At 62.2% G+C, this 21,553-nt stretch overlaps 1 protein-coding gene across 2 annotated transcripts in view; it reads left to right on the top strand.

Annotated features, from left to right (window-relative positions):
* The window catches only part of SPTB (spectrin beta, erythrocytic), a 99,675-nt gene extending 79,964 nt beyond the window's left edge, over positions 1–19,711 (top strand). For both annotated transcript variants that reach the window (XM_075928868.1, XM_075928869.1), the window contains exons 33-36: positions 10,167–10,426; positions 12,647–12,820; positions 13,551–13,593; positions 15,958–19,711. In XM_075928868.1, coding sequence (XP_075784983.1) covers positions 10,167–10,426; positions 12,647–12,820; positions 13,551–13,593; positions 15,958–16,125 — 645 coding nt within the window. In that variant the 3' untranslated portion in view covers positions 16,126–19,711. The remainder of the gene's footprint in view (positions 1–10,166; positions 10,427–12,646; positions 12,821–13,550; positions 13,594–15,957) is intronic.
* Positions 19,712–21,553: the final 1,842 nt, after the last annotated feature.

Below are 21,553 nucleotides of genomic sequence, written 5' to 3'. Positions count from 1 at the left end.
GTCTGTTCACTGGTCACAGACCCAGATGAGCCGGTCCTGTCCTCTCTGGAGGTCTGATCCTGTCTCAGCCGGAATGGCTGCTATGGACCAGCGGTCCTTAGCCAGCCCCGCCCCCTTGCCACGGGGCCTCAGACACGCTGGCAGGGGCAGGCTTCTCGGCGCTCAAGAGCGCGCCCCGTGCCCTGCTCCCGCCGGGGCGTGCCTGGGGCTCCCGGTGCACACGTGGGCGTCGCAAGCCCCCAGGGAGGGCGAGCGCTTTGCTGCTCTTTGGGAGGAGCTGGCTGAGCTGCGGCAAAAGCCAGCAGGGAGCTATTCCCAGAGCTGGCAGGACCCCGGCTTGCAAGAGGATGGCGCCTGTGAGAAATGTAAGTTCCGAGCTGCCTACCTGCATCCCAGCTGCTGTCTCCGGGCATTTATACCCCGCTCGCCAACGGGCGCTGCAGCGGCAGCAGGGCCTCACGCCCATAGACCTGCGCATGGACCAGGGCAGCTGCCAGGAGCGAAACGGCACCAGCAAATCACTCCCAGCAGCAGAGCTTCCCACGGTCGCTTCCTGCCCCAGGCAGGTGGAGCCAATGACGCTGCTGCAGCGCCCGTTGCTCAGGAAGCCGGCACAAGCCCTTGGGTTGCCCGTGTGTGCTGGGTCTCCGGTGGGGGGTTGCCAGACCAGCTCTTCCCCAGGCAGCAGGAGAGTCCTGGCGGGAGAGTTACCCTGCGGGGCGCATGTGGCAAGGTGAAGCGCCCTGGAGAGAGGCCAGGCAGGGGCTGGGCAAGAGGGGTATACGGAGGGCTGAGGAGTGTGCCCCCCCCTTCCGAGCTGCGTGGCTCACACTCCAGCGCCCGTGGGGCAGCCGGAGGAGCGGGGCAGCCTGGGGGAGCACAAGGAGGACGTGCACGGGGGGAGAGGCGCCCCAGAGCCGTCGGTTCCAACGGGCCTGTGACGACTAGCCACGTTCATCCAGCCCGACCTCTGCTCAGTCTCTGTTTGCCGCGGGGCCGTAGCAGGGCCCCTGGCCTTCCGCTTGGCCCACCAGCTTGGGGAGCCGTCCACCCGCCCGCACGCCTGCTGGGCCCTCCCCCGGGAAGCTGGGGCTCTCTGCATTTGCCCGTAGCTGCTCCGCTCCTGTTCTTCCCCCTGCGCCGAGGAGCCGGGGCGCTCCTGTGCCAGACACTGGGCCTCCCCCCCAGCGGCAGGCGGCCTCCTTAGCCCCGCAGACGCCTGCTCCCAGCGGCGGCACTTTGGGTTCCCCACCAGCCAAGGGACAGGCCCCCTGCTCCCCTCACATCCCGCTCCGGGAGGCGGGGCTGTGGCTGCCTGTGTCGCCTTCCCAGGACGTCAGCCCGGGGGCAGGCCAGGCTTCCTCCCAGAGGCCAGGGGCCTGGCCTGCCCGGGCGCCCCACCGCAGCGCCTCGGGAGCCAGGGAGGGGGGCTGAGGGAGCAGGGACTGGCTGAGGGCTCAGAACTGGCTCTGCTACTTACCAGGGGGGTGACCTGGGCCAGTCAATCCCCCCAGGGTCTCAGCGCAGCTGTCGGGGGGGGGGGGGGGAGATGGGCCTTCCCTGCCTCGCGGCTAAACCTACCCACTGCTGTTAGTGGGTGACGGCCCATCGATCCAGGACTAGGCAGCCGGTCGGGTCCTGCCCCATCCGTGTGAGCTGGGCATTGGCCGCGCCGCCACGGGGCAATTGTCTGCAGCTCCCCTGTAGCGGGATGACCCATCTGGCCTGTGTGTCTAGGGCACCCCAGGCCTGTGTGCCGGGAGGGGAGAATCTCTGCCCCCTCCTCTCTCCAGGCAGAGTCCGGGAGCACTCGTCACACACCAGCCTGCCTTGCCCAGCACCTCCGGGCTCAGGTTTCCAGGTGCGCTCACACCCCTGAGCCTCCAGCCTGCTGCGTCTCATGGGGTGGGAACGGGACCTCACTGCACCTCGGTCCCTTCCGCCGAGGCCTGTTGGCGACCGCCCGGCACAGCGTCTGTGTGTTTCCTCCAGCTCCCCTAGCGCGGCGAACCGCTGGGCTGGCCGGACACAGCCCAGCGAAGTGCAGAAGCCTCTCGACACCGCATGGCACCGAGGAGCCGAGGAGAGGCGGGGGGGGGCGGATTTCATCTCCTGACACCCCCCGCCATGTGTTAGACTCCGGCTCCTCCCCTGCTAACCTCTCGCCGTTGTTTTCTTTGGAAGAATGACGCCCCAGCCGAGGCCGGCCCTGCGGAGACCCCCGAGCGGCGCCCGGCGTCGGTGGGACACCCGGACGGCTCCTCAGATGCTCGGCCGCCTTGGGATGGGCGGCCAACGCTCTCGGTGCTGCTCGGCCCTAGCGCCGCCTCTTGCACCAGCTCCCGTCTGCGGGCTCTGCTCCCGCCTCTCTGCCTTCTTGCATCTTCCTCCTCCTCTCGCGCCAGGCCCGGCCCTTCGCTCTCCTGGCCGGCCGGCCTTCTCCTCCCGGGCCATCTCTCTCCAGCGCTGGCCCGGGCTACGCCTCTTCCTGGCTGCGCCTCGGGGGCGCCCTTCCCGCTCGCTTCCGCCGGCCCGTGCGCTTGCAGAAGGCGGCCCTGTGTCTGAGCCAGCGGCGTCGCCCCCCTCCCAGCTCCCGCGTCTTTTTCCGCTGGCTGCGGCGCCCTGCGCTCTTCCTCTGCCTCCATCTCCGGCCCAGTCGCCCCGCTCCCGTGGGCCTCTGCTCCAGCCCTTGCCTCTTGCCCTGCTCCCGCCCGCTGCCCTGCCCGGAGACGCTGCCCCTGCTGCCTCCTCTGCTTCAGGCTCCCGGGCGAGCGCCCTCCTGGGACTTAGTCTCCCCCGCGCTTTCTGCTGTCACAGGCCTCGTGTCGCGCGCCAGCCCTGCCCCTCCAAGCTGGGGGGTGCTACAGCCTCCATCTCTCATAGCTTCTCCTAGAGCCCGGGGCCGGGCGTGGGGCCTTTCCTCCCGTTCTCTGCCTCTTCCCCTCGCCGCGCTGGCCCCGGGCGGGGTGAGCGAAGGCTGCCGGGCAGGCCGGGCCGCGGTTTGTACGACGGAAACAGCGCCTGGCGGTGGCGTAACCAAGGAGCCCGGGCCCCGTCGGGCTGGTGCCAGTCACCAGGCCGAGCTCTCGTTCCTGGCCTGCACCACGGTGACTGACAGAGCCCTGGGGGTCCATGGACTGGGGACCCCCTGAAGAACACTGCTCCCCCTCCCCCGCCCTGGATCAGGCCCACCCCACTGAATGCTGCCCCTTTACCTCACCGCAGGAGCCCCTGAGAAATGTGGACCCCCCCACCCCAGAGCAGGGCCCCCTCATGGAGCGCTGAGCCCAACCCCCTACCCAGGACCCCCACCCTGGAGCATGGTCCCCCCCCCCGAGGAATGCTGCTCCCCCACCCCAGAGCAGGGCCCCCTCATGGAGCGCTGAGCCCAACCCCCCCATGCAGGAGCAGGGTCCCCTCAAATGGTGCATCCCATGAGCATCCTGCCTCCTTAGTGCTAACACTGACGAACCCAGGCTCCCTGCAGCCTCAGGCAGTGCCCTGCGGCAGACACACCGGGGTCTGTTCCAGAAATGAGCGCGAGGGGCCTTTTCTTCCCTCTGCGAGAGCTGAGCAGCTGGAGAACAAACCGCCAGGTCCCAGACCCGCCCTGGGGTGACGGAGCCCGGAGCCCTGCCCGGCGCGGCCCCTTTGCCTTACAGGCCCAGCCGTTAGCCCACAAGCCTTCTCTACGACCCAGAAAGGGGTCCCTGCAAAGGCCGGCCCAGCCCGCCACACACAGCCCCTCGCCTGGGTGGCCGCCTGAGTGCTCCGCTCACAGGGAACACTGGTGCTGAGTGGCCCCCAGGGGAGTTCAAGCAGCCAAGGCCCCCGCCCCACTGCTCCGTGCCTTCTCCCCGGGGCTCTCAGCTACTCGGCATTTCCAGCGCGATGGCAGCCGCCGGCAGCGTTCCCACAGCCCTCCTCAGCCCCACACACACTGGAGATGGTGGGCCCCTGCCCGTAGAACGAGGGCGATGCCGTGGAATGCAGGGCTGGCTCCTTTAACCCCAGGGCACGCCAGGGAGGCCAGGACTCCCACCGGCTAATTCCAGGGGCCGGAAACTGCAGGGGCCGTGATGCCAGCCTGGGACCTGCCCCGCGGCTGCGTGCTTTGCGCAGGTGTGGGGTGGGGTACGGGGCCCGCACCAAGATCAGGATGGAATGCAAAGCCGCTGCATGGTGCATCGGCCCAGGTGCATTGTGGGAGGGGGGTCTTCAAGGCCAAGGGGCATCATGGGAGGGGGCTCTCCTTTCTTTAAAGGGCCAGCTACGGGCTCTTGTCGGGGCGGGAGGTGAGGCAAAATCAATGGTGGGTCAGACGTGTTTGTCACCTGCCCGGAGGGGGATGCAGAATCTCAGAGCTTCCCTCTGTGGTGGGGCAAACTCGCAAGCCTGGCTCCAGCCCGGTCTCTGCCAGCACCGGCTCGCTCAGCCCGGGAGGAGCCCCGAGCCTCTGTCCCCCCACATGGCTGGAAAGATAGCAGGAGGCAGACAGGGGCAGTGACGCTTTCCCACGCTCCGCCCACACGTGTCCCCGGAACAGAACACTGCTCACCTGACGGGGCAGGCCCGGATGCAGCACCGAGCCCCTCTGATCTCTGTGGGCCTGGCTTCCCCTTTGTGTGGGGTGAACAGGCACAGCTGGGATCTTTTTTGGCTGGGGGGGAGGGGCAGGAAATAACCAAGCAACTCCTGATAGCTGCCCTAGCATGGTCCCAAAATGAGCCATGTGGCAAATTGTGTCAGTGATTGGCACAGCTGCACATGCCTTTCCTCCCGACTTGCCTTGGGGAACTGAGAGAGGTGAGGCTAAGGGTGCGGCCAGGCAGGAAAGGTTAACGTTATACCCGTATAACCACACCCGGCGCTGTAAGGCCCAGGGGGACGCGCTAGGCTGTAATCACACCCATTGCTGTAAGGCCCAGGGGGACGTGCTAGGCTGTAATCACACCCATTGCTGTAAGGCCCAGTGGGACACGCTAGGCTGTAATCACACCCATTGCTGTAAGGCCCAGGGGGACACGCTAGGCTGTAATCACACCCATTGCTGTAAGGCCCAGGGGGACGTGCTAGGCTGTAATCACACCCATTGCTGTAAGGCCCAGGGGGACGCGCTAGGCTGTAATCACACCCATTGCTGTAAGGCCCAGGGGGACGCGCTAGGCTGTAATCACACCCATTGCTGTAAGGCCCAGGGGGACACGCTAGGCTGTAATCACACCCATTGCTGTAAGGCCCAGGGGGACGTGCTAGGCTGTAATCACACCCATTGCTGTAAGGCCCAGGGGGACATGCTAGGCTGTAATCACACCCATTGCTGTAAGGCCCAGGGGGACGCGCTAGGCTGTAATCACACCCATTGCTGTAAGGCCCAGTGGGACACGCTAGGCTGTAATCACACCCATTGCTGTAAGGCCCAGGGGGACGCGCTAGGCTGTAATCACACCCATTGCTGTAAGGCCCAGGGGGACGCGCTAGGCTGTAATCACACCCATTGCTGTAAGGCCCAGTGGGACACGCTAGGCTGTAATCACACCCATTGCTGTAAGGCCCAGGGGGACACGCTAGGCTGTAATCACACCCATTGCTGTAAGGCCCAGGGGGACGCGCTAGGCTGTAATCACACCCATTGCTGTAAGGCCCAGGGGGACGCGCTAGGCTGTAATCACACCCATTGCTGTAAGGTCCAGGGGGACGCGCTAGGCCGTAATCATACCCATTGCTGTAAGGTCCAGGGGGACATGCTAGGCTGTAATCACACCCGGCGCTGTAAGGCCCAGGAGGACGTGCTAGGCTGTAATCACACCCGGCGCTGTAAGGCCCAGGGGGACGTGCTAGGCTGTAATCACACCCGGTGCTGTAAGGCCCAGCAGGACACGCTAGGCTGTAATCACACCCGGTGCTGTAAGGCCCAGGGGGACGCGCTAGGCTGTAATCACACCCAGCGCTGTAAGGTCCAGGGGGACATGCTAGGCTGTAATTACACCCGGTGCTGTAAGGCCCAGGGGGACATGCTAGGCTGTAATCACACCCGGCACTGTAAGGCCCAGGGGGACATGCTAGGCTGTAATCACACCCGGCGCTGTAAGGCCCAGGGGGACGTGCTAGGCTGTAATCACACCCGGCGCTGTAAGGCCCAGCGGGACACGCTAGGCTGTAATCACACCCGGTGCTGTAAGGCCCAGGGGGACGCGCTAGGCTGTAATCACACCCGGTGCTGTAAGGCCCAGGGGGACGCACTAGGCAGTAATCACACCCAGCACTGTAAGGTCCAGGGGGACATGCTAGGCTGTAATCACACCCGGCGCTGTAAGGCCCAGGGGGACGCGCTAGGCTGTAATCACACCCATTGCTGTAAGGCCCAGGGGGACATACTAGGCTGTAATTACACCCATTGCTGTAAGACCGGGGGACGCGCATGTCTGTAATCCAAGTGGCTCAATAAGATTAGCTGGATCTGCTTCCAGAGCACCCCGGAGGTCGGGAGGGAGTCTTTCCGTGAGGCACTGCTGGTCTGGAGCATCAGGAATGGCTGCAGGGGGAGAGGGCTCCCAAGCCAGAAAGGGTCAGAGTCCTTGCTTAGCTGCCTGGTTCTTGCCTGTCTACCTGGGGGCCAGAAGGGGACCGAGAAGGAATTTTCCCAGGTCAGACCAGCTGGAATCTGAGCGGGGGCGTGTATAGATGTAACATTGGCCTGGGGGCACCACTGAGAGGGTCAGATCAGGGTGAATTGCTTAGAACCAGGGCTACGTACAGCCCAAGACCGGGATCCTTCCCATTAAGGCATCAAAACAGTCGCACCGAGCGCTTCAGCGGCCTCCTAGCAAGAAGTCCCACCAGCAACCCACTTAGACATCCCAGCGTTCCCTGTGCCACAGCCAGCCCCGCTCCTTACACAGGGGAGAGGTTACGAAAACCAGTCTCACCGACTCCAAACAGCTTCGACCCGTCCCAGAGGGCCCGCCACACTCCCAGGTCCCTTTATACCTCAGCTCTTACCCAAAGGCGCTCGCTGGGCCAGTCCGTTAGCATCTCCCATCCAAAGGGTTATTAATGACAGAAAGAAGGAGAAGCCTGAGGGTAACATTGTGAAAGGGATCATAATACATCCACCAACACAAAGTTCCTGGGGCAGGCGTGTAGCAGCGATGGGATAAGCTGCTGTCTTAAAAGTCTCTGGCATCCATCCTGTGTTAGGATGGGCCATGAGTTGTTCTGGGCTCAATTCATAGCAAAGATGCTCCTGTAGTGACGAGCTGGACTGAAGACAAATGGAAGAACCTCTAGGACCCTTTTTATAGCCTGGCGCATGAGGAGGGAATCCCGTTGCTCTCCTGGGCTATGTCTAGACTGCAAGCCTCTTTCGAAAGAGAGCGTCTAGACTGCACGCGGAACTTTCGAAAAAGCAAGCCGCTTTTTCGAAAGGCAGTCTGGATGCTCTCTTTTGAAAAACCCCTGTTTGCATTCAAGAACGCCTTTTTTCGAAAGAGCACTTTCGAAAAAAGGCGTTCTTCCTCGTAAATTGAGGTTTACCACCGTCGAAAGAAAAGCCGCGTTCTTTCGATTTAATTTCGAAAGAACGCAGCTGCAGTCTAGACGCAGGTGAAGTTTTTTCGGAAAAAGGCTACTTTTTCAGAAAAAACCTCTGAGTCTGGACACAGCCCTGGTGTGGATGTACCTCCCAACATGGAGCTTGTCGCATGAGTCGGGCACTTGTCCAGATATGACTTGGCCCTTTTTAGGCTGCAGCCATGTTGGTCTGGACGCTGCCAGCGAAGTCCCTCCAATGTGGATTGGCTCCACTGAAGGTTCATTGTCAGTCAAGTCCCTCTGTTCACCTGACTAGCCACCCTTCCACACTAGGTGGGCGAAGCCTGTTGAGGGCTCCCGGAAGCAAACACTGGAAATACAAGCACGGAGCCAAAACGATGCAGGCACATGAGCTGTGTAAACCGAATCAGCGCATCATAAGCTTCCCATAAACCCCTCCCTTGGCCCACTTTGTACAAGCATTTGCAGCAATGATTTGCCTGTCCACATCGGAATCCAGTAACGTCACAAGCGCGCCAGCCATTTTCCCGACTAAAGAGACAGTTAGGGGGTGACTTGATCACCCTCTGTAAGGATCCACAGGGGGGCCAATAGTAAGTGTGCTCTTTGGCCCAGCAGGGAAAGGGAGAGCAAGATCCGATGGCAGAAGAAATTGAGACAGGAACTCAGATGTGTCTCTTGAACCATGCGAGTCGGTAACCACTGGAACTCACCACGGGCTGTGGTGGATTCTCCGTCACTGAGCATGTTTAAGTGAAGATTGGATCTAAGCTCTGCTCTGGGCAGTATTTTGGGGCTTCTTTCACCTGTGTTGGAGGGGGGGGGGGTCAGACTAGCTCAGTGGTTCTCAGACTCTGGGTCGGGACCCTGTTTTAATGGGGTGCCAGGGCTGGCGTTAGACTTGTGGGGCCCGGGCCAAAGCCAAAGGCCGAGGGCACATCAGCCTTAAGTGGTGGGGCTCAGGTTACAGCCCCCCTTTGGCGTCGCCCCCCTCACCTGGGCTGGCAGGGCTCAGGCCTTGGTCCTTCCTCCCAGGGTCAGAGTTATTTGTGTTGTCCGAAGGGGGTCGTGGTGCAGTGAACTTTGAGAGCCCCTGGACTAGGTGTGCACAACGGTCCCGCCTAGGAGCCTGTGCAGACGTAGCGAGTGGGTGACGGAGGCTGAGCCCTGGCCAGTCAGAGGAGGGAGCTGACGGTGCAATGGCCTCTGCGAGATGAGAGGTCATGGGGGGCCCTCGAGCGCGGATAAGAGGACAGATCTCAGCCCGGAGTCGCAGACGGGTGTGTACTTCTGAGCACTGAGCAGACTAGCACGTCATGCTGAAATATAGCCCTAGCGCCTTCCATGCATTTTCACACACCTCCGCTCAGTCAGACTCTCAACCACCAAGCCCCGTCTCCTGTGGGGCAAGATCCCCGCCCGACTCATGAGGGAAACTGAGGCACGGGGCAACATGTTCCAGAGCGAGGCTCTCCTTTCCCAAATCAGACCTGCGTACTTAGGAGCCAATGCCCTGTTGACCGTCCAGGGGGTTTCGGCTCCTACGGGCCCGAGTCCCTTTCAGAAGTTAACAGGGAGTCTGGTGGCGCCTGAAAGACTCACAGATTTATTTGGGCATCAGCTTTCGTGGGCAAAACCCCCACTTTGCCAGATGGGGTTGCCCGCGCTGCTTCCCGCAGCTCCCATTGGTCGGGAAGAATGAGCCATGGCCAATAGGAGCTGCTGTACCTGCGGACGCTCAGGTACCTAATGTGTCTGGTGGCCCTCCAAGGGCTTGCAAACTACTCAGTGCCCACGGCTGATATACAGGCAGCAGAGCTGAGCCACACACCTGTCTCTGGCCTCCGCCCTTCTCTCTGTTCCCCTCCCGGCCTCCCTCCCAGCCCTTTTCTAGCCCCTGGTTAATTGGCCTAGCAGCTATTGCAGACTCAGGCCTAGTCAGCCAGCTCCAGCTGACTCCCCTTGCTTGGGGCTGGCGTGGCAGGGGGCTGCTCAAACTCTCCTTACAAGGGCAGACCTGGCCAATTCCCTGCAGGAAGAAAGTGGCCGGGACAGAGAGAAAAAAGCAGGTGCACCCTGCTCTCACCACTAGTCTGCACTCCCCTCACGCGGTAGCACCGGGTGAGCAGTGGATTTTTTGGTTCACTGGCAACTCTGAAAAACCAGGGAAAAGACTGGTCTGGGGTGGCCGGAATCTTTCCGACACTTTTGTCAAATTGGGAAATGGAAAGAAAATGGAGTTGGGTCAAAGAAAACGTCTCACCTCGACAGTTTTTAAAGAGATGAAAAATAAAACGGCAGGCATGCCGGAGAGACAAGGAGCTTTCTGAGCAGAGAAAATCAAAGCGTGGCATTCCAAAAGGGCCCACGTGAAACCATTCCCATTTTCCAGCGTTCGGTTTCTCCCCAAACCAGCGACCCAGATACGGGCTGTGAACCATGCCGGTGTGGCCAGCTCGGCCGTTTGTGCCAGGTAATGGGTTCCTCCCCCAAAGGCCTCCCCGCTGTGGCAGTGGGGTCAGCGCTAGAGCGGGGCAGGGACAGCGGGAGCTGCAGCGTCCCTGACCCACCCTGCTCTCGGTAACGCGCTGTGCTCCGTGATCCCACGGCAGGTGCAGGAGGAGAAAGCAGGCCCAGCCCAGGCCCTGGAGGAGCTGACGGAAGCCGAGCAGCCTGAGGTGGAGACAAAAGCCGACCAGGAGGAGCCCTCTGCCAAGGAGCCGCTGTTCAAAGTCCTCCAGACACCTGTGAGTGAGATTGATGAGACCGCCACGCTGCCGGCGCAGCTGGACCGCTCGCACAGCCTGCAGATGGAGGGCTACCTGGGCCGCAAACACGACCTGGAGGCTCCGAACAAGAAGGCGTCCAACAGGTGCACGGGGAAGGCGTGGCATCCCCCAGGGGACAGTCCTGGCTCAGCTGCGCCCGGCCTGGGGAGGCACTGGCCGTGCCCCACCAAGCCCAGCCGGGGGAGGTTGCAGACAGGCGGGGCAGGGGCGTGACCGTAGCAGAGGGCCTCTTGGATCTACACGGAGGCTACAAGTGGGGACATACACATGTTGGGGGTGGGACCCATTGGCAAAGGCACTTCCGCTACCCTCCTCGGCAGGGCACTACCTGCCATGCTGCCCCAGAGACAGCCTGGCCCCCCCGGGCACGCTTCTGCCTCCCATGCAGAGTTGCCAGATGTCCGGTATTCACCCGGAGAGTCCGGTATTTCCACCTCCTGTCCGGTAAAAAAAATCAGAAAATACCAGACACCTAAGATGTCTGGTATTTTCTGATTTTTTTTCCCTGACCAGGAGGCGAAAATGCTGGGCACCTGGCAACCCTACAAACACTCAGCGCCCAGCCTCTCCCCCCACCCCCGAGACCTCAGCCCCCCGGCACCAAACCCCATGCTTACCTGGTTTCACAAGGCTGCTGGTATGAAATGGCTTCTGGCAAAAAGACCAAGGGGAAGCAATGACTCCCCTGGGTCTTAGTGCTCAACTTCTGCCCTGTTCCTATCCCTGCACTCACTCTTAAAGGGGACATGCTGTTTTAATGCTATTTTTTTTTCTCAACAACTTTGGTCTCCCCCTTTTTTTTTTCTTCAACAGAATTTTTTCCTGGTGTTTCTTTTTGGCGGGGAGGGGGCGAGTATTTGGTATTTTTGTTTCAACCATCTGGCAACCCTACTCCCATGACCCCACCACTCTGTTACCCGTGTGCTCTGCGGTGCCCACCTGTCCCTGCCGCGGGCTCCAGGTGCAACCTGGCGAATTTAGGCCCTTTTCCGGTTTCTAGGCCCCCACCCCTGAGCAACGTAGCCTGAGGGATTGTGGGTCCCTGGCGTAGCAGCAGCCGGGGTCACCCCCCACTCTCACACTCACTGCATGTGTGGCAGGAGCTGGAGCAGCCGGGCAGCCTACTCCTTTTCGCTCCACCACACTGCCCTCCTGGTCTGCTGCGCCTCGCTTCTCCGCGGCAGCCCTGGGGCCAGAGAGCTCTGCTTCCTGCCACCATGGCAAAGCGCAGCACAGGCGCTGGGAGAGGGCTGAGCGGGTGCCTCCTGTCCATGGGATGGCTGGGACAGCTGCCGCGAAGCCCCCAAAAGCACAGGGTCTGGGGCAGCTGCCCTGAACCATCCTATGGACGGGCCAGCTCTGGCCTCAGGCCTCACACTTCGGTACAGAATTACGGCTGCAGCCCGGGGCCTGGTGCAGCACCATCTACCCTGGCCCCTCTGGCTGGTCCAACTCGCCTTAGCCGACTCGGCCCGTTGGATGGCGACTCAGATGGCCCTGCTGGGCGTGGGAGCAATTCCTCAGCCCGCTGGGAGCCGACACTCCCCCCACGGCACAGCCACTTTGCAGAGGGGTCGGAGCGGAGCCAGAAGGACCAGTGAAGGGTTCAAACCTGCCTCGCAGCAGAGGCCTCAGGGAGGCTCAGCCCCGTTAGCCCAGCAGAGACAGGCCCGGGGGCGCCTGATCAGGGCGGATAAGCCTGTACTCAGGGAACAAACATTTCCTACTGGGCTCTGCAGTCTAGCCGAGCCAGGGCTGCCAGGGCCCAATGGCCGGACGCTGAAGTTAGACACAGGCAGCGGGGAACCACAGGGCCCGGGGTGGTGATACATCCACCGTCGCTGGCTGGTTGTCCCAGTGAGCTCTGCTGTAGGAATTGAAATCTGTGCAGAACCCATTTCAGCCCAACTGCCTGAGACCCCCGCATGGGACGAGGCAGACCAGAGAGCCCCAGCCAGGGCAAGAACCCCGTTACTCCTGGCTGGGCCGGAGCGGGGCTTTTACCAGGAGAAGCCAGGCTGCGAGCGATGGGAAACCCGCCTGCGGTTGTGAGCGTTCCTCCCCTCCCTGGGAAAACCCGGAGCCCTCTCTCCACTCCCGGGGTGCCTCCGGCGCCAGCTTCCAGGCCTGGGAACTCATCGAGAGTCACCAGCCCCTCCGAATTCTCTTCCCGCGTGGGTCCCGCCAGCCCATCATCAGGTCCCCCGCCAGCAGCAGCCCCTGGGCGTGTGGGTGTCTGGCTCGGTGTGCGTGTGAGGGCTGCTCCACTGGAGTAACCGCATGTCCGCCGGCCTGGCCCGCAGGTCCTGGGCCACGCTGTACTGCGTGCTCCGGAGAAGCGAGCTGGCCTTCTACAAGGATGCCAAGAGCCTGGCCTTGGGAGTGCCTTACCACGGGGAGGAGCCCTTCCAGCTGTGGAACGCCCTCTGCCAGGTGGCCACCGGCTACAAGAAGAAGAAGCACGTCTTCAAGCTGAGGTGAGCCGCAGACAGTGGCCTGGGGCCTGGGCCTGCAGCCGGCCTGCTCTGGGACCCCCGCATGCCAGCACTGGGTACACGGCAGCCCGCAACCCCCCCCTACCCCCGCGGCTGGCAGCCTGCAGTAGCCATGTCACACTGCAGGGGGACCCACACCAACCGCAAGGGGTGAGATTTACTAGCACCGACGCCGTCCCAGGGGGCCCGAACCCCAAGGGCCCAGAATGGGGGTCACTCCAGGCCGTCCCCAGCGGGTGGGAGCAACCAAGCGGTGTTAGGGGGAGATGGGTTGTGCTGGGCTGTTAAGATAGGGGGAACGGGGGGGCTTTGAGATCATTGCCCAGCCCCCCATGTTAACCCCTTCATGCCCGTCCCTTTGCCACCCTGAGGATCATGGTCCTGGGTGCAGCCCCTGCAGTGACGGGCCCCGGAGACTTCTTGTACTGGTGTTCGGCCAGCAGTCAGCTGGGGAGGTCTCCCCTGGGGCTCCAGCCACGTCTCGGTGGCAGCAGGACCGAGCCCTTTAAATATTAACACTGGCTTCCAACTCTACGTGCTGGGGAAGGGCGGCCTGTTGTGAGCGGGGTCATCTGGGAGGGGCGGGGCGCTCGAGGGGGGTTCAGGAGCCCTGGGGAGGGAGATCCTGCCTGTACGTCGGTTCACTCAGGCCTATCTAAGGGCTGTCGGCACAACCAGGAATCTCCCCTCTCCCCTCCCCTCTGCTTTCCAGGCTCAGCAACGGCAGCGAGTGGCTCTTTCATGGCAAGGATGAGGTAGGTGCCGGCGTGGGCTGTTTGGGGCTGGAGGGGATGCGGGATGCCTCATGAGCAGTGGTCCAGGCCTGGCTGCTTGGACGGGCATGGAGGCTGTCATGAGCGCTCCCTGTCCTCAGGGTGACACTGGAGGGGGCTGAGGTGCCCTAGCCACAAAGAAAGGGGGAGCCACTAGCTGAGGGAAAGTTCTAGACAGGTAATCCCATGGGAAAGCTATGCAGTAGGGCTGGGTTGGGGCAAAGCATGCTGGGAGATAAGCCTGCCATGGCCACAAGCTAGGCTGAGGATGGGTCTCTCCAGAGAGCCAGGCGCAGTCGGGGTATTTGGGATCGCCGTATGTGGGGTCGGGAAGGAATTTTCCTCCAGGGTAGATTGGCAGAGGCCCTGGAGGTTTTTCGCCTTCCTCCGTAGCAAGGGGTACATGTCACAGCTGGAGGATTCTCTGCATCTTGGGGCATTTAAACTATTTGAAGGCTTCAATATCTGAGATATAGGTGAGAGGATTAGTCCAGGAGGGGGTGGGTGAGATTCTGTGGCCTGCACTGTGCAGGGGGTCAGACTAGATGATCATAATGGTCCCTTCTGACCTTAGACTCTATGAGGGTTGGGAGTAGTGTGGGGGGGAGGGACAGAGGCCCCTGCGTCCCCATTCCCACACTTGGCTGTGTGGCTCTGCTGAGGCACAGGCTTGCGCCACATGAACAGTCCCTGACTTTCACTTGGAACCCTGTAGCCTCTGGCTCCCTCAGCTCCTGCCTCCCTTCTCTGTTTGCCTCCTGCATGGCTCGCCATCTTTTCACTGAGCCCCGCAATTCACTGAGCCCCGTGTTAGCTCTGCCAACATGGTGCCCATCACAAGTTTCCCCTCCAAATGTTTTTCAGACAGAAAATGTGACGCGTCCTTCTCCGTGGAGTAGATGTTAATTCTGCCCAAATGGATCCTTCCTCTGAGTCTGGCTAAGCCACCGCAGTCCCTTGTGGGAGCTGTAGTTCAGCTGCCTCGCACCCCCATTCTCCACTATGGGATAGGTGCCCAGGCCAGACTACACCTCCCATGATAGCCCAGCCAGCCAGAAGCCCATAGTGCATCCTGGGGTATATAATCTGTTTCAGGATAATTTCATGGAGGTTAGGTCCATAAAAGACTATTAGCCAGGGGATAAAATGGTGTCCTTGGCGTCTGTTTGTCAGAGGCTGGAGAGGGATGGCAGGAGACAAATCTCTTGATCATTGTCTTCGGTCCACCCTCTCTGGGGCACCTGGTGCTGGCCACTGTCGGCAGACAGGCTACTGGGCTAGATGGACCTTTGGTCTGACCCAGTACGGCCGTTCTTATGTTCTTATGGGAACCTAGCCAGTAGGGTTGAATGTGAGCACGAGACACCTGAACTACAACTCCCATGATGCACTGCAGCAACTCTAGCAAGACACGCATTACCATGGATCTGACTTGCCCATGAGACTGTTCGGCCGTGTCAGAACTCTCTGGTCCGTCAAGCTGGGCTGAGCCAGCTTTCTGCTCGGCCTCTCCCCACATGGGCCTCTGCCCCGGGACGGACATTCCGATTTCCGATCCGCTCTGATTGCTCCCCAGCATCTGTGCAGAGCATCAGATTAGCCCGGCAGCCCACTGGTCTTCGTGCCTGTGGCTAGCCCTGAGATCCTGGTCCTCTAGCTCCCCCCCGCCACGTCCCGCAGGGCTGCGGCTGCAGGACAATACAGCAGTCTCCTTTACCCCTTGCCCCGTTGGGCAGTGCTGGAGCCTGGGACCCAGCGAGCCCCGAGTGAGTGCCTCACAGGTTTTTAGGTGCCCAGCTCCCAGTGATTTGGGGGGGGTCTAAACAGCCCATGGGACTGAGTGGCCCCAATCCCTGCAAATGGCGTGGCAGTCGGGTGCCTGCTCCCTGCAGTGCCTTGGACGACTCCAGTGAACCTCGGAAGGCCACTGAGAGGCCTGGGGAATGATGCCAGGTGCCCAGTGGGGGCGCTTAGGAGGAGGAGTGACGGCTGAGTGGGAGGGCAGGCTGGGTTAGACACAGGGTGACCCGTGTTCCCTGTCAGCTGGGTGCTTGTGTGGCTGCCCAGGAGGGATTCAGATGCCACCCAGGCGATGAGCAGAGCGCCCACTGCTAGGTTTGTTGATACTGGTGGTGCACATCCGCACGTGCCTCAGTGCACATAGACACATTTATTCCACACATGGATGGAAAGGATTAGAGGGACCATTGAGGGTGACTCCTGGCCTCCCTCCCCCCAACAAGGCGTGGGACTCTGGGGGGGGGGGGAGTGCTGAGGGCAGGAGGCTCAGAGGCCGCCATCCTGGGGTGGCGACTGAGGGGAGCTCTCTCCATCTCGCCCCGGCAGGAGGAGATGCGCACCTGGCTGCAGGGGCTCGGCAGCGCCATCACGGAATCCCAGAACATGAAAGCCAAGACGCTGAGCCTGCCCCTGCCCTCCAGCACCGCCCCGGACGCCGGCCTGGCCAAGAAGGACAAAGAGAAAAGATTTAGCTTCTTTCCCAAGAAGAAGTAGCCCGAGAGGGGGCCTGGAGCAGCCTGCTGGGCTGCCTACGAACTGTGCGGGGGGTGTCCCTGAGCGCGCTGGGCCCTGCCAGCACCCACCCCCCCCGCCCCTCCAGCGGCAGCCCCGGGTGAGCCCCACACAGCGCTGGGCACCGCCCCCATGCCCCACCCTGCTCCCACTGTGAGGGCCGAGGAGGGGCCCTGCCAGAGGCCAGACGCGGGGCCCTCGGTTGCATCGCCCACGGCTGGGGGAGCCCACGCGGGGGTCTGGCGGAGGAGGCAGCAGGACCACAGTGCCGGGGGCAGGAAGGAGGCGGTTGCTCTGCAGAGCCGTCATGACAGACACCTTGCTGGGCACGCGCCTGGCAGGGCTGCCTGCAGCCAGGAGGGGGCGACGGGTACAAATGTCTGGGCAGGGCTGCTGGGCCTTCCAGCTGGGGGTATGACACACGTGCTGTCGCTCACACACGCCCATCCCCCAAGCCACAACCACGCCGCACCCTTCGGCCCATCTGTGCGTGGCAAAAGAGCGATGCACAATCGAGAGCAAATGTGTGCCAGAGAAGTGGTGTAAGAATGTGTGTGCATGGGCATGCATGCGTGTGTGTGCGCATCTGTGCACGTGTGTATGCATCTGTCTGTGTGTGTGTGTGTGTGTGCGTGCATCTGTGTGTGCAGGTGTATCTGTGTTTGTGTGTGCGTGTGTGTCTGTGCATCTGTGTGTGCAGGTGTATCTGTGTTTGTGTGTGCGTGTGTGTCTGTGCATCTGTGTGTGCAGGTGTATCTGTGTGTGGGGTGTGTGTGTGCGTGCGCCTGCTTATTAGTGTGTGACATCCCGCATCCCACCTGGAAACACAGTTGTCCCGGGTTTGTGCTGTTCCTGGCCTGCGGCGTGGTTCTGGCTCTGACCTGGATTCCCATCCTATCCCCTGTGGGCTGAGCCAGACCCCCAAAAGCCAAGGTCTCCACAGCCCCCAGCCCTCCCCTGGGCGTCCTTGCTGCTCCCCGGGGGTGGGGAACCCCTGTGCTGGGTGCCCAGCTCACCAAGCAGTGCCAGGGGGCAGGATGCCCCCTGGTGCGCCTGCAGGGCCACTGGCGCAGCCTGGGAGGCGGGCGGGAACAGGGGCCTTCTCCTCTGGCTCCCACAGACCCGGGTGCACACGGTGTGGGAGGCAGGAGTCCCACGCTACCAAGCTCTGCAGCCTGCGAGTTCCTGCAGGTCTCCCCCCAGCCAGGTCCCTCCGGGGAGGATTTGCTTCCTGGCCCAGGCTGGGGGCGATGCTGGCGGGGCAGGGAAACCCAGCAGCGTGTGCACTGCTCGGGGGCGCAGGCCAGCGGCCTAGTCGCGCGGCTCCCTTGGCACGGGCCCCGCCTGGAAAGTGCCTTACCTGCAATAAGGGAAACCAACCCAACGTGCTGAGGCGCCGGGCCCTGAAAACGCCAGGGCCAGTGCCCCCCCTGTGCCCCCAAACAACGGCACCCCCCCGCCACCAATCTCTGCCCCACACAGGCGCTGGGGGAGCATGGGCTGAGCAAGCTCCCCCAGAGCAGCGTTTGGGGGGGGGGCTCAGTGACCGGCAACAGCCTGCCTGACAAGCCCAGAGCCTCCCCGTGGGGGGTGGGGGAGCACAGTGCCCGGGTACGAGCCGGTGTGGGAGCCCCACAGGCAGACCCATGGCCCATGGGGCTGGTGCTATCACCACTGGGAGAGCGGCACTGGTGGGGTGATGTGGCTCTTGGGCAGCTGGGGACCTGCCCTGGCAGGCCACAGAGTCCCTCATGGCACTGCTGTCCTTCCATGCCAGGCTGGGTGGGCACAACCCACAGCCAGCCATGCTGGGGCCTGGCCACTACCTGGCCGTCCTCCAAGCCTGCTGGAAAAGCTGCCCAGGGCTGTTGGAGCCCAGAAGCACCCCACAGAGCCAACCAGATCCCCTCAGCACCCTGCATGCCCTTGCCTAGAGTAGCCAGATACCTTCACAAAAAATCCCGAACAGGCAGGGAAAAATTGGTTGAAGAAAACAAAAAGAGGTCGCTGCGCCTTTAAATGACCACGCCCACGCAGAAGACAGTGGCCATCCATCCCAGGAAAACAGAAAATACCAGGCGTTTTACATGTCCAGTATTCTCTGGGGGGGTTTTCCGGATGGAAGACCAAAATACCGAACGGTCTGAGTGAAAACCAGACACCTGGCAACCCTACCCCTGCATCGGCGAAGCGCCAGACCCTCGGCCCTGGCTAGCGCCATGGCAACTGGCGTGGCACCTCCTGGGCGTAGATGAGGAAATGCCCCCCCCCAACTCTCAGCACCGTGGGTCCCGTGGTTATTGGGGCTGGCAGCCCCAAATGAGGCTGCGTCCGGTCCCTGGATTTGTTCCTGCCCTGCCGTGGGCCAGAAGCCGACCGACAGCTTCCTAAGGCCGCGTGGGTGGCTTTTGCACGGAGCTGAGCCCCTCACCCTGCTGATTCTGGCTGGACAGGCCTTTCCTGGCCTCTGTGGGGCTGTCCTGCCACAGCCAAGGGACCCAGGTGCTTGTGTGCCAGCGCCATGTCTGGCCCTTTTCTGCACCAGGAGACACCTCTACTCTCAGTGGAGGCAGCAAGGGCAGGGAGTGGGGGTGTCTCTGTGACGCCCCAAGAACCAAAGCACCTTGGCAAGGGGTGGTTAGAACCCATGCAGGTGTTTATCTCAGGAGAGGGATGCGCACGCACACACACACACACTCACTCACTCTCACTAGTGATAAGCAACGTTCACTGCCCCTCGTGCACTCATTTCCACCAGTGCAAAGCATGTGTGAACTGCTTTCTGATCACCAGGGGAGCAGGTGAATGTGGTGCTGGGGGCAGGGCAGTGGTGGAGGTGCACATGCAAGAGAGTGAACGTGCGTGCGCCCTTTGCCACCCTCCTTGGGCTGTGCAAGGAACAGTTCTCATGTTCAGGCACTAACCATGCAGGGTGGGCCTGACCCCCGGCTGGAAATCACCCGGAGCCCTGGGCACCAGTGGGCACTGCAGTCAGCCACGCGCTGGGTTTTACATGCATTTCCCACTGGCGCCGTGTTTCCAGGCCCAGCTGTCCCTTGCTGAGTGGTGTTTCCTCGCCCCCCGGCTGTGGAAGGGTTGCGGTTCCAGCCCTTTCTGCGTGTTGCTGGGCTCAAGCACCGTGTGTTTCTCATCATCCCCCCACCTCACTCCCCTGCCCTGATCACACCCAGCATCACTGGATCGGTCCAGAAAGCAGCCGCTTTACCCAGCGTGACGCCAGTTGACTCCTGGTGGCTTCCTCCCCCTTCAGGCGGAATTCACCTGGGCGGGATGGCTGCTCCGTGGGGCTGCTCTGCCAGCCTGTGCAGCCTGGGGGAGGGCGGGTGCAGGCTCAGGGCAGACACCCCCGGGGGCAGGAGCCCTCGCTGTCTGCAGGAGAGGTTCTCGGAGAGACGGGGCTGCCCCCATTGCTCAAGAGAGGCGCCGCCTTCCGCGCTCTGTCTCCGATTTCCACTGTGCACAGAACAGGCTGCACCTCCCAAAGTGGCCACAGAAGTATTTTAATGAAGGGTTTTTTTCTACTCAAGAAATAAATAAGCCAAACCCCTCTCCGGCTGCCGTCTCTGCTTTGATTTTACCCAGCAGGTTCAGACAGACAAAGCACTGGGGATGCTCCACTGGAGGCCTAGTGCGTGGGAGGGGCACCGTGCCCAGACAGAGGTGAGCCACGTGAGCGTGGCTAGAGGAGCGGGATGGAAATGGCCCAAGGCTCAGCAAACCCGGCTTTGCAGCTGGAGCGTTTAGTCTGCAGAGAAGGTCGAGGGGGGCTCCTGAGAGCAGCCGTCGGGGCAGCCTGGGCTAGCGAGCGGCCCGACTTCATCCCAGGGGGCCGCGAGATTGTTGGAACCAAGATGGTCTCCTGGGACCGGGCCCTGTCGCTCACGGTGCTGGTGCGCTTAGAATGTGCGGGGGGCGCCGACGGACCGGTGGCAGCGCTGGGGGGGATGCGGCTCCCACAGCCAGTTGTGAGCAATCAGCACCCACCTCGCTTCCCATGGCCCGGCTGTAGGGGCGCGTCCCTTTAGTAAGACGGGTGGGAAAGAAGCGACGTGGACGGAAACCAGGGGACTCTGGCAACCCTGCGGGTGGGCAACGGGAAACAAGAATCTCTCACGGGCTATCGTAGAACCCCAGCGGGCCCACGTGGCCCTCAGGATGCAGGTGCCCCCCCTTGTGACCTAAGAGACCAGGGACCAGTTGGTCTCCGTGGCCACCCAGGGTAGGAAAAGGGGGAAACGAGGTGAATTTGCAGCAGGTTAGATTTTAGGAACAGCTTCCTACCCTTCTGCGCAGCCAGATCTCCCCAGACGTGGGTAGCCCAGGCGGCTGTGGGACCTGGAGGGTTTGAAGATCAGGGTGGGCTGATGCCCATCAGGGCTGGGCTGAGGGTGGAGATAGCCCCAGACACGCTCCTGGCTGAGCCCAGAGAGGGCGTTTCAAAAACCAAACGGGAACATTTCCCCAAGCAGCTCAGTGACGGGGGGAGCCCAAATCCCTGGGGAAGCCAAGGGGACTTAGGCTCTGGGGCCTGGCTTGGGACGGGCTTTAGGCACCTACAGGTGCAGCGAGGTGCTGAGTGGGGATGTGGCAAGGCCCCCAAAGAGGCACCTTGGGAAGTTTTCCACAGCGACTCCCAGCCAGAGGGACGGTGAGAGCCGGGCCCAGGCTGCTCCTGGCAGTTGGCGCTAGGCCGGGAATGGGCAACAAGGCCATGCCAAGCCCAGAGCCCACTGCAGTTGGGGGGCAGCTCCCTACGGTCCCATTATACAGGCCCTCACCCTCCCTGACAGGGCTGTATAATGGGACCGTAGGGCCTCCGCGCTGGGCCTTGCGGGAGAGGGTGTGGGGCAGCAGCCAGGCCAGACTGGTGGTCAGGACACTGGAGGCGGCGCTGGGAGACCTGGGCCCAGTTCCATGCTCGGGCCTGTGCGGCTGGTGTGCTCCGGGCAACTCACATGGGGGGGATGAGCCCAGGTAGCCTACGGGGGCTCGCTGGCACCTAGCTGGGTGACACCGGCTTCACCCGCTTCTAGGCCGCAAGGGCCCCTTGTGCTCAAATCACAGAGGGTGGTAGCCACGGGCTACCTGCCCCAAAGGCAATGAAAGCTGGCACGGGGGCGCTCCTGTGCCCCGATCCCCTCTCCAGCTGAGTGTGGCCGTGCCCCAGGGAAGCAGTAATGGGGAAGGGGTTTGGGCCCGCGCCTCCCCCACCCTCAGCGAGGGCCAGCCTGGGCCATGCCACCGTGCTGCAGCCACACGCTGGTTCCTGGAGCGGCCGTGTGCTCCGGGCACAGGCCGATGCCCGGGGGCCAGGACCAGCTAACCCCCCCAGTGCATGTGAATGCTGGTAACCCCCTCCCGCGCATTGCTGGGCTGCAGAGCCAAGCCC

Source organism: Pelodiscus sinensis, chromosome 4 (assembly GCF_049634645.1).
Source record: "Pelodiscus sinensis isolate JC-2024 chromosome 4, ASM4963464v1, whole genome shotgun sequence".
NCBI lineage: Eukaryota > Metazoa > Chordata > Testudines > Trionychidae > Pelodiscus > Pelodiscus sinensis.
Note: the sequence above shows the minus strand (reverse complement) of the source record. Positions and strands in the feature narration are given on the sequence as shown.